The sequence below is a fragment of the Nomascus leucogenys genome, chromosome 3, assembly GCF_006542625.1.
Source record: "Nomascus leucogenys isolate Asia chromosome 3, Asia_NLE_v1, whole genome shotgun sequence".
Taxonomy (NCBI): Eukaryota; Metazoa; Chordata; class Mammalia; order Primates; family Hylobatidae; genus Nomascus; species Nomascus leucogenys.
The window spans coordinates 28369154-28382050 of NC_044383.1; the positions used below are offsets into that span (position 1 = coordinate 28369154).

Sequence of the window (12897 nt, forward strand, 5' to 3'; positions counted from 1 at the left end):
CTGGAATTGGCAATGTGCTTTTCACACCTCTGGAAATCAAAACAAGCCAGGAAGGCAGGCCATGAAGTGTTTTCCTTTTACGAATAAGGTACTTGGGTCCAGAATTACTTGCTGAAAGTTAGAGATCTACTAATTTCCAGCACAGTATTCTTTCCAAGGCACAATCCGTCACCACCTTAACTCATAGTGTATTTTTGTCCCAGATAGCTCGTTGAGTGACTCTCAAAGTTGCAGCTGTTGCCCAGGAAGAAATGAGCAAATTTGGAAGGTGTTCTCACTTCTGTAGATTAAGGTACCTTGTATTATGATAATAGGAGTCAAAGGAGGTGACTTTTACCCAATACTTATTCCTGAACTATTTTAGTGGCAGATAAGGCAGTTACTCTCAAATTTTCATGCACATGAGAATCCTGGAAGAATACAACCCTGGAGTGTTTCCACGGGCCTAGTTATTAGGTCTAGAATTCCCTTAAAGACAATTCTGATGCAAAGAGTGTCCTCACCACTGGTGAGAAACTCTGCATGGAAATAGCTGCAAAGCCAACCACACTCTCTGCCATCTGCCTCTGCCTCAGTCTACTACTGAGAAATCTAACAAACTCATGCTGATGGTGAATACAGTGGCTATATTCTTAGCCATGGCTTACCCAAATGACCGAACTGACTCAGACTTTCTTACTGCTTTATTTCTCTTTCATCTCTCTTAATCCAGGGAAGAAACTTCACCAACCTGGGCATAAAATTAACAAGAAAAACTCAGATCCCATTAAAAAGCAAAAACTAATGCATTTAGAAAATTCATCTTTGGCTTAGGATAGAAATAATAGACATTTTACATTATTTGAAAGCTCCAAACTGTAAAAATCCCTAAAAGAAGTATAGGCACTTAGACCAAGAAAACCCCCTGCTTCTTTTTGAGATACTTAAGTAATATTCTCAATATGTGAGGCAGGAACTTACATAAATTTTTCAAAAGGTCAGTATAACTCAAGAAAAGTTATAGTAAGAATTATACATGATTTTAAAATAAATTCCCAAATCAAAAGAAAACCACCTTTGTTTAGTTCTTTATCTTCAATTTAAGTGCAGAAAATATGATTCCAGAAGATTGAGCCAGTTTCCAAAATATGCAACTAAATTATCAACAAATGATTTCTGGTTTCTTAGATCCATGGAACATTATCACATATTTGAAACATTAAAGACATAAGAAGAAACATCCAACTTACAGCCCTTATTCTGGGTGCCCAGTTTACATTTCCTTATTTACCTGGTGAAGAAGAGCCACCAATAAGCAAAGAACGAAAAAACGACATTTGCTGTTGGTTTCATGCATCGAACAGCTGGAAGAAGGAAAAAAAACAGACACATGTTGTTTTTCTCCTTTTCATTTCTCTTGCTTAAGTCTTCATACCTGACTTGGCGTTCCATCATCTCTACCACTCATTGGGAACTGATATCAAACTCAAAGACCTCGCAACTACCAAGACTTTTGCCCAGAGGTCCCAGCCATATATACGTGAATGAAAAACTTTGACATGGGTTCAAATAGGTCATTTAGTGAAAGCGCTCCATGGGGCAGTGGAAAATGAATAGGCAGAGTAAATCAGATTATTGTTTCCAATTATAGTACTTAGTACCAGAGTAGAAAGAATCTATTTCTCTAGCTATGGAGGTTGGACTTGGCCATGTGATTTTCTTTAGTCAACAGAATGTGGATGAAGATAAATAAAGTGACCATTTTGAACCAAGGCCTTAGAGACATAGGGTTGTTCTACTGGCCTCACTTGGAATTCTACAGTCCACCATGAAAAAACATGCCCTGGCTAGCTGCTGGTCCCAGGATGATGATAATTCATGGAGCAGACTCAAACTACCTGAAGCCTCCTTCCAGATCAGACCAGCAGAGCCTGGTCAGTCCTGATATGTTCAGCCAAACCAGAGCCAACCTAAAGATTCATGAGCAAAAACCAAGTATCTGTTGTTATAAGCCATTCATTGTTTTCCACGTAGCATCACTGCAGCAATAGTTTACAGACACAGTGGATAAAGAAAACTCCCCAAAGAGAAAACTCAGCCACGTATGTAGCTTTCATGTACAAAAATACATTTATTTTCAACAATTTCAAAACCACTGTCTTTTTTTTACAGTAGAAATATTCAAGTGGAACAATAAAACCAGGAACAGTATATGTACATATACTGTATATATAGATATGAGTCATGCATTTGTATTCCAGTGTTTAGTACAAGTATTGCAATTGTCTGCCCCATTTAACCCTTGAAACAAAAAAGCAGGATCTTTAGAAATATTCCTAATACTGATCTATGCTGTAGCCAGCCAGATTTCTCTATATCACATTCTCTTTGTCTCACAAAGAAGAATGGGAAGAACATCCCACAAAAATTAACAGGTACAAAATGTGGCCTTTCCTCCTATATATATACATTGTATCGTTTTCAAAAATAAGTGTGCTCAGGCTAAGCCTGAAAATAAAAACAATGCTTACAGCATGGCTTAACGTGACCCTATTGAAAAAAATTGGTATGTGTAAATGTGTGAAGGGGCTGAGGTGCTGGAAAAGCTAACAGGCTTTGAAAGACACTCACCCCAGAGGCAAGAACTACCTTAAGGGAACTGAAGGCAGACATTTGACTTTAAGGAAGTTGTGTACATCTGACAAGCAAATAGCACAGCTTTGCTAAAATTGCCTTTGACTAATATCACTAAAGGCTAGACCCCTACTTGGCCTGGAGAGTTTTGCATGAACTCATAATTCCACAAATGCCTCCTCCCTTCCAACCTCTTTAACTCCTCCCATGCCAAGAGACATTCACTGGGCTTTACCTAGTGCCCAGGGGACTTTTCTGAGCTCAGAATAGCCTGAGAATTCACCATAAGCATTATGCATTTTCATAGAATCCAATTTAAAAACAGATTGTCATTTTAAGATCCACTGACTGCCTTCTTTAGAAAAAAATATTTTCTCAGACTGATAAATATCAAGTTTTTCCTTTTAGAGAGGAAGCTGTTTTCCCCCATCTGGGTCTCAGTATGAAGCCTCTAGTGGGCCTCTTCTTCACCTTTCATGTCATTCTTGGAACAAAAACGACTGCCATGTTCTATGATGTCACTAGAGTCCTTCCTTTATCAACTGCCCCAGAGAAGCCCCTCCCCCCACCCCCCTTTATATACATAAGTAGAAACCAGCTATGGCATGGACAAGGAGATGCAAGAGTTAAGTGTGACAGACAATAGGAGAGCATCCAAACCCAATGAATCAGCAGGCCTGGCGGGTTGGTCAGCTCTGAGGGCCAGTGCGTAAGCCAACACACGCATCTTTCTTTTTTCTGTTTTCCTTTTTACTAAACATTAAATTATTTCTTAGGAAATAAAAAGCTATTTACATTGTAATTATATACAATAAGCCATCTGTAGCCTCACTATGGACATGCACAAGGCAGGGCCTCTTTCACAAAGTTGTGCACGCTTTCTGCAGCTACATCCACCCCCACCAACCTACTTCCTGCGGATCTAACTGGGAAGTGATCTGTGTTGTATGTGTGTGTGTCCGGGGAAGGGGAGAGTGTTGGTGATTCTGCTGTGGGGATAAGAAGTTCACAAAAAGCCAACCCAACTTAAATTTTGAAAAAAGGGAGACCACAGGGAAAAAGAAAGTCTTTAAGCTACCAATGGCAGAGTAAAGTGAGGAGGCTGTGGGAAGATGCATCCTTTGCTCTTAGCACAAATACAGCCATTTATTCCCTTTGTCTCGTTTCAATCAGCTAAGAATGCCCTTTTCTCCCAAAGCTAGGCATTTGCCTGCTATTTATGAAGGGGCCCTTGGTAAACAAAAGGTAAAAAAGACATTTTTATTTTTTCATAATAATAGTAATAGTAATCATCAAAAATAAAAAGTCAGAAAGGTGGTTGACCACGTGGCTTGCTGGTATTAAACACTAGTGCAGTTGGGGATCTCCTTTGTGCTTTCGCTGTTTGCAATGGTGGCAATGCCTCCTGCAGAGAAGAGAAGACACAGGGAGAAATGGATGTGAGTTCCACAAGGGCAGGGATCTTAGTTTTATTCACTGCTAAATACCAAGCCGCCCAGAACAGGTGCTTAATAGGAATTTCTTTAAAAGGCACCTGGATATTGTTACCTATCAGCTCACTGGCTTATGTCATCCATGTTTAACATATGCTACCTCCCACACTAGCACACAGGTGGGATCAAGACATTGACTGCCATCTTATATTCTACTGATAACAACAGTACCAGCCAATGTGTATTGAAACTTACTATGTAGCAGGCACTGGGCTAATGACATAACAGCATGTCATTATCACAACAGTCTTAGAATTGTTTTTTTTAGGTACTACACAGAAATAGAAATGAATCTTAAGTACTACTACTCCCATTTCACAGATCAGGAATTTGAGGCTGAGGCACAGAGAGGTCACAGACGTAGTAGATTAGCAGAGCAAGAAAAATGGACCCAGGGCTATCTGATGCCAGATTCCACATTCATGTAATTATTAGTAAGGACATATAATACTTTTGCTTTATAGAAAAAGAAGAAAAAGCCCGACAGTAATGGATAGTTGGCTTCATCCCTAACTCACTCAGACTCCAGTATTTCCAATCCTGATTGACTTCTGAGGGAAAAAAAATCTACCAATTTCATGTGGCCAGAGGTGGCAGACAAATTTAAAACATGATTCTGTCACTGTAGGTAGTTGTTTGTCCCCACCCTCCCGTCCAGTAGTGTATGGAGGACAGATGAAGCAGGCGAGTGTTTAGAGGACACAGGACAGACGAGCTTAGTGGAGCAGGAGCATGTACCTATGACTCGCGTGTCCAGCTCTTTGTCCAGCAGCTCCTCAGGCTCCGTAAAGTCACTGAGTGTGATTTTGGGGGCGTTTTCACTTTGGCTCACTGACCCAATCATCTCCTGCTCCTTGTCGTGTTGGACTTGAGCGTAGATGTTAATCCAAGGGATTTTCCTACATGGGACAGGAGCAAAATCAGGTTAAGATCACAGGTGTGCCAAACTTGGGCAGCTGGAAATCCTGGGGGATAAGGGGAGGAAGAAGTATTAATAGGAAGGGTCCATGTCAGGGAAAGATATTGGTAACCCCAGAGACAATGAGGCTACGAGGTCAAGGAACACAAATGCAGCCAGGAACCCAGATGCCCATAGAACTCCCTGAGGAATGCACCTTTTCCTGTGGGTAAAAAACAAGAAGGTATAAACAAAAAGGCAGTTAGATCATAAAACCCTATAAATATTTACCTGGTATTAAGTTTTTAAAGGAGCTGGACTTTGAGACTCTAAGTGTGTACAGAGTGAAAAGACACCTATTTCTAAGGTTGCATCAATTTAATGAATCCACATTGGCTTTTTTTTTATAGTCAAGAAATAATAGATTCATAGCCTTTGCTACAATTTTCAGAGCATCACTTATGGGATAAGTACCTTAAATACTTGGATCGTTTCCTCATCTGTTCAAAGGGGATGACAATAGCTTCTTTTTGGATTTTGGAGATGATTAAGGATTAAGAGAAGCTAAATAGTTCCATTCAAAGACACAAAAGTAGTAGGTGGGGTTTGGAAACACAAGGCAGACTAGCTTGGGGTTGGAGAAGTGAGCGGCTTCACACTGAAATCTTCTTGAGGCATTCATCTTCTGACCCATCTTCATTATCTCCTCACACACTGTGTGCTCCAGCCTCGGGAGACTCCTTTGCATTCCTTTAATCCAGGGCTTCTCCAACATTAACAAGCTTAAGCATCACCCAGAGTCTTCCTTAAAATGTGAATTGTGGCTCGGTAAGTCTGGACCGGATGGGTTGAGATTCTGCAATTCTGCCAAGCTCCCAGGTGATGCTGATGCTGCTAATCATTTGGAGACCCAAATTTTGAGTTATGAGACTCTAATAGAAGCAGCCCTTCAACATCTTGGGGACTTAGAACCAACTGTTCCCTCTGCCTGTAACGCACTGCCCTCTGCTCTTCTCAGAGCTTGGCTTACATGTCATCTCTGAGAGGCTTCCCCTGACCATCCAACTTTCCATTATAAACATGTAACGATGGGACACTGCCTATGTAAGAAATAAATATGGTGTTGGTTTAGGGTGATGTAATAGGCAATGTTTATTGACTTGTTTTCTGTCTTTCTGTCCCACTAAACTAACAGCCCCATGTAGGCAAGGTCTATGTTTTCTATCCTCTCTGCTATCCACATGACTTAGCACAGTGTTTGGCACATGGTTAACATTTATTAAGCATTTTTTGAATCAATGAATAAATTACCTTAAATCCTGTGCTCTTTCTACTTTACTATACTATATTCATCAATAAAAAGATTGTATTTTTATCTTAGAATATCACTTCTAGAAGAGACCCCTCTTACCTCATCAAAGGATGGGGAAATTAGACTAACATTTAGACATTTCACAAAGCCAATTACTAGCATAGATATCACTGAAACTTGGGACATAGGACACCCACCCTAATCCAGGACATCCCATGCAACTCTAAAGGAAAATCACTTTGTTGTCCTTGTGCCAAGTAGTGGTATTCTCAAGCTTCTACATTCCCCTATCTGCTCCAATTCCAAATGATGCAAAATGTGGAAGCACTTAATACGGGTTTCCTGCAGCTAATTCAGAAGAAAAAATCTGAAAATAGGTTTAAAACACATAGTTGCTTGTAATTATTTTTTACATTCAGTTTTCATGTCTTTAATGTTTGCTTTCCATATATTAAAGGAGGTGTCCCCATGACCCCTACTGGTCTAAGCCAGTTTAATATAATTTACAAGAACCCAAAGTGAACAGCATCCATGTGAGGCAGCACACTGGGCTCTCTAAATGTGGTATAATTAAAAATTAATGCTGGCCTTTATATTCTTTTTTATATAAATGAAAATACAGTCTAATAACTTAGATTCCTCCCAATCATAAAAGTACATATTGCTCATGAAGGTTGGGATCAACTGTAATATTTATTAGGTCTGGGGGTGGTTAAACCATTCCTGATCACATAAGTCTGTGTACTTCACAGTTGTAACCAGAGTCAACTGCCTCCCCTTTCCTGCTTTGCTCACAATACCTATGAGGATTTGGATAAACTTGCCCTTATACAGATTATTCGCTTTATTTCAATTTCCAAATAACACATCTAAAAACTGGCATATTTTTCATCTTTTTGCAATCGATGGTTGGAAGAGAATAAATTTTGTATCTCAATTTGCAGAATTTTAAAAATTTGTCAAGTTGCTTTTCATTTGTTAACACATCCACTTGTAGGACTGTTGAGAAAATAAGTCTGAACTCCATTTCTGCATACAAGGAATGTGGGAAATGAAGAGATCAAGAGACATGTCTTGGACCAACATTCATAGAGGTTTAAATAAGAGGAATAATATGGATAGGCTCAAGTCTCCCTCTAAAAACAAAAAACAAAACCCAACTGCAGTTTGTATCTATTTATCCATCTATTATGAGTGTTAGAAGCCTGTAGGAGGAAATTTAGAGAAAGCAAAGTGGGCTTTGGACTATAAGGAAAGCCCTACTAAAAAAAGATTGGAAGGAATATAGAAGCTCAAATGTTTTCCTGGATAGAGAAAAAGCAGATCTTCAGTTATGGAAAGAAATTCTTGTTAGGCAGTCTTCAGAAAGAAAAGCCATCTCATGATGATTTTTAATTATATTACTTGAGATATCAGAAAATAGCAGTCACTATCCAAGAGCAAATAGACTGCGAGAGGCCAGGTGATATTCATTTAAAGGAAGCTTGGGACTCATAGTAATTCTATTCTCTTTTTCCATGTCAAGTGACCACTTGGGATACTGAGATCATTTCCAGTGCCTGGCACACAGGAAGTACTCAATAAATGTTTGTAGGATGAATGAATATCCTAATGTGTTAATACTGGCAATTACAGAGAGGAAGCTTTGGATCTGGAAACTCAGTATGGCCAATGATCTGGACACAGAAACAGAAATGTCTTTACACTAAACTGTGCTGCTCAACAGAGCGTTTAATGGCCAGGTGTTGCTATTTACACTTAAATTAATTAAAGTTAAATATAATTAAAATTCAGTCCCTCAGTCAGACTACTGGCTACTGTATTAGACAGTACAGATGATAGAGCATTTTAAACATTGCCAAAGTTCTATTGGATAGTAATGAAAGAAGCAAAGGAGACTCTGGGAATCCAGGGCTAGGAACCTGACCTCTGTACTTGTTGCAAGCCAGGCACACTTCATGTTGCCATTACTGGGGTTCCATGTGATGAGTGGGGGAAAGGAGACCAAAAAAATAAAAGAAAATCCAAAACAGAATTTCAACCAAAGGGCTTGAGCATTGGGAGTGAAACTTCCAGGAAAAGGAGCCAGAAAAGTAAAGGTTAACTGATGACTAGTTACTCTTAACTGCTATTGTGCAGTTTGATTGGAGTTTATTTCCTGTGGCCTCAGCTGCATGATTCACTGTCAGGGACATAGAAAAAGTGGGCTGATACCTGGGAACTACAAATGTAGAATTTTTTAGAGATGTCAGTACCTGGCATGGATTCGTTATTAAAGTGTACACATTTAGAGATGCCTACATTAATAAGTTGACCGTCTAAGGAGTTTAACAGCATTTATAAAAACAAAACAAAACAAAACAGAAGTTTTTCAAGTCACAGTATAAGTGATATTTAAGTATCCTTACTTTGAATCGACCTGACACAAAAGCCACAAAAGACTCTTTACAGGACTTCTATTGGCCCTTGTCCTCAGTAACTATGCTGCTCTGGGAGTCAGAGATGAGACATTTGGTTTAGTTGATTGTCACGCCCAGCAACCACCAGGCTTCCTCACAATCAAATTCTTGGCTGAGTGAAAAGTGAAATGTTCTTTGCATATAATTGAAGTACATCTATAAATAAATGGGTGTTGCCTTAACCAGGCTGTTTCTATATTGAACCTTTTCTCACTTTGTGACATAAAGGTTTTACCCACCCTTCAAAGGGAACGGGGTATGTGCGTTAACACATCTTAATCCAAGAGGACATGAACTCACATACTGGTCTATAAATTGAGTAGGAAGGTGAATCTCACTCTGTCCTTCTAGAGAGCATGGAGGGTGTTGATAGAATTCCTGCTGCTGAAGCTAATGCTGAGAGGTATATTGAATTAAACTGGTGTTTTTAAGAAAATGAAATAGCCACTAAAGGAGAGATAAGCAGGAAGAAGGGGGCAGGAAGAGTCAGGCACCTTTACCACTGATCTCTACCAAAACCTAAAAGCATTATCTTTAGTTCCTGGAAAGACTCCAGGACTAAAAGAGGCTTTCAAACTCATCTGACATTAATTAATGACATTTTTACTTTACCCAGGCTTCCCAGGGAGCACATTTCTAGGCCACTGATAAAATTTCTGAGGGCCTATTATGTGACAGTTTATGGCACAGAGGGCATCTTTGGCAGACATGTGCTTTGTTATTTATAATAGCATAGCTTTGTTGATTACTTAGTATGTGGCACCTACACACATTTGACATTTAAATCATACAGCAAACCTATAAAATATTATTGCTATTCTCATTTTACCAATGAAGAAATTAAGACTTGGAGAGGCAAATGCAATTGCCCAAGGTTACAAATGCTAAAAGTTAAAACTGGGTCTTATTTCAGAGTTTATACTCTTAATTAGTATACATCCTAGTAGAAGTTATAATTTGAATGTTAGTACAAAATTATTGACTTCAATTTTACGTTTCTAATAAGTATCTTGTTATACCACCCCTTCTGTGGCTTTCAAAAATAATTTCTCAAGACATGTGGAGTTTTGTTCTCCTAATCAATTTCCCTTTAGAATAAGAAAAAGAGGGAGAGGGATGGTAGTTGAATATGTTTAGCATGCAAATTTAAAGAGAGATGCTGAATAGCTGCAACAGGAGATAAAAAAAATGCATCGATGTCTGTAAATGTGTGTATCAAATTTTAGCTGCATTTTCTCTATTTAACCACCTGAATGGATGTTGATCCATATAAAAAGATCTTCTGAATATATAAGACCTTACTTTAGAAGTTTGAGGTTTGAAAACCCCTTACACTTCTCTTGAAGATAATAAATTGATTTCATTGGCCAGTCTTTATTTACCTAACTCATTATAACTATAAATCATAATAGATAGAGTTCAGAGTCTCAAATCCATTTAATCTATGACCCTCAACCATTCTTGCTTTTACCCATTGTCAAACAGAAGTTCAAGGTTAATTTAAAATCACATTCTTGCGATGAGTTTAGTAAAGTTAGTTATAGGAAGAATCATTTGCAATGACCCCAACCCCACTACTAAATTGAGTGATAATAGCACATACCTTTTAAACTTGTAGATCAAAAACACAGCCAGGCCAACAAATACCACTGATAATAGCATAAGCATGGCTGAGCTGCTGTGCCCAGCACTGGAGTCCACCAATGGAGCTGGAAAGAAGAACAGATAAGGAAAAGAACAGATATGCTCACTTGGAAGCTGTTAGCTGGAGGGAGTATTCATTGCAGGAAGGAGGCCACTGATCTCCATCCTTATGTCTAGTCTCCAATTCCCCTGCCTGATATCTGGGTGCAGAAAGTCTGGCTTCAATGATGACAATGGTACCTGAGTACAGCTTCTTAGGGAAAGTAAACTTCTCTGTTCAGCCTGGGGAAACTTGCTAGTTCTTGGTATAAATTGAACAATGTATGTCCAGCTCAGGGGAGTGGAATAAGGGCTCCAATGCTCTTTCTCTTAGATAGGCTGCATGCCTATCACCATAATTACAAGGAGACCATTTGAAATTTTGGGTTAAGTACTAATGCAGTGTTTCATTCTCTTCCTTTACACTGTTCTGATAAAAACCCACTGGATGGGCACATTTGTGACCTACACATTTGAAAAGTCTTACATTATTAAGAACCATTTAGTAAACAGGCTCTCCCAGAGAGCCCAAAGTAGATGCCCAATGGGACATGGATTTTTAGATTTTTTCATAAATAAGCCAACTAGAGTTTGTTCCTCTTTCTACTTTGACTCACACAGTGTAAATTAGAAGGGAGTTTTAAAGTTCTGTGGCCCTACCATCCAAGATTCATAAAATCAGATAATCGTATGAATGAAGAGAGCTAGAGGACTATCCAATATAATCCCAACTGTCACAGACAAAATAAAGAAATATACAAACAAACAAATGACTAAGGCTAAGACCCATGGAAATTGTAGGTTTTCTCCAAGACCATCTAGGGATTCAATGGCAAAGCTACTCCTAAGAAAGTCTTCTTGCAAGATGCCTTCAGAACAATGTGACTGATGTGACCAATCCTTCTGAACCATAACTACAAAAAGGACCCTTCTATAAAGCCACTTTCAGGCATTATGCAGCAGGGTTTCACAAGTCTCTCCTCCTTTTCTCTCTGGGATAACAGATCATCTTTCCCATTTCCCCAGTTCCCAGTGGCACTCACCTAACGTCAGCTGTGTGACATACACAATGACTTGTACCCCCGGCTTCAGCTCAAACTGGACCAAATTTTGGTTGAGAGCATTAAACAGTGTTTCTACAATCTGAAAAAAAAAAAAAGACAGGATGCATGGGGTGACATGACATGCAATGATGCTCCCTCATGGGGTAGGAAACCAAGGAGAAGGTCAATAGGTAAAAAATCACCATGGTTCAATTAGGGATAAGATAGTGGAATATATTTATCAATTTGGTTCTCGCAGCCCTTGGAGCCTTGTGAAACCAAGGAAGTACAGTTGACCCTTAAACTATACAGTTTTGAATTAAGCAGATCCACTTCTATGTGGATTTTTTCAACAAAATGTGGATGGAAAATACAGTATTCACAGGACGTGAAATCTGCATATACGGAGGCCCAACTACTTCTTCTTCTTCTTCTTCTTTTTTTTTTTTTTTAGATGGAATCTCACTCTATCGCCAGGCTCAAGTGCAGTGGCATGATCTTGACTCGCTGCAACCTCTCCCTCCTGGGTTCAAGCGATTCTCCTGCCTCAGCCTCCTGAGTAGCTGGGATTACAGGCGCGTGCCACCATGCCAAGCTAATTTTTGTATTTTTGGTAGAGACGGGGTTTCACCATGTTGCAGAGGCCCAACTTCTTACATGCAGGTTCTGCAGGGCCAACTGCAGGACTTGAAGATGCACAGATTTGGTATATCAGAAGTCCTAGAACCATACTCCTGTGTATACTGAGGGACAACTATAGATGGTAATATTTGCTTATTCTGGAAAGGAGAGTGAGAGACAGAAAGAGACATGCCTACAGTCACTGGTGAATTAGAGCTATAATAGACATAGGTGTTTCATTCAACTCCTAGTTCACTGCTCTTTTATCCATGGCTTTCTAACACTCTAAAAAGACCTGTTATGGGTTCTGATGAAAGAAGTTCAGCCCATCATTAGCTCTGTAATCTGATCAAGTCATACACACAGGGGATGTAGGTCCCTGCCAGGATTAAAGCAGGTACATATACTCCCAGCCCACTCCTCTGCGTTTTCTATCTTAGAGACAACGCAGAAGCTGCCTCCTTTTTATGGGATAATTTTTGTTCTTTACTTTTCCCTAGCAAGTCTCAGAACACATAACATCGATTTAATCACTCTGTAATTCCCACATGAAAGCTGAGGCCGACTTAGGCTGTTGTCCCTAACTCTTATCTCATTGTATGCGCCTTAATATCACAGCTGCTATTCATCACTGTAATTACCTATTTATCTAAATGGATGGATATTGTAGCTTCCAAATATAGTTCACACATGCCACTTGCTATTTCAGAATAAAGAGGTCTTGCAAAAGTGATGTATGCATTAAAAAGCTAAATTTATTTCTGGCCAACTTCAA

General features: G+C 39.3%; 1 protein-coding gene across 1 annotated transcript in view; it reads right to left on the reverse strand.

Annotated features, from left to right (window-relative positions):
- Positions 1 to 2086: 2086 nt before the first annotated feature.
- The window catches only part of SORCS3 (sortilin related VPS10 domain containing receptor 3), a 620618-nt gene continuing 609807 nt past the window's right edge, over positions 2087 to 12897 (reverse strand). The window contains exons 24-27 of the mRNA XM_003255445.3: positions 11502 to 11601; positions 10379 to 10484; positions 4845 to 5005; positions 2087 to 4018 (exon numbers count right to left, since the gene is read on the reverse strand). Coding sequence (XP_003255493.1) covers positions 3954 to 4018; positions 4845 to 5005; positions 10379 to 10484; positions 11502 to 11601 — 432 coding nt within the window. The 3' untranslated portion in view covers positions 2087 to 3953. The remainder of the gene's footprint in view (positions 4019 to 4844; positions 5006 to 10378; positions 10485 to 11501; positions 11602 to 12897) is intronic.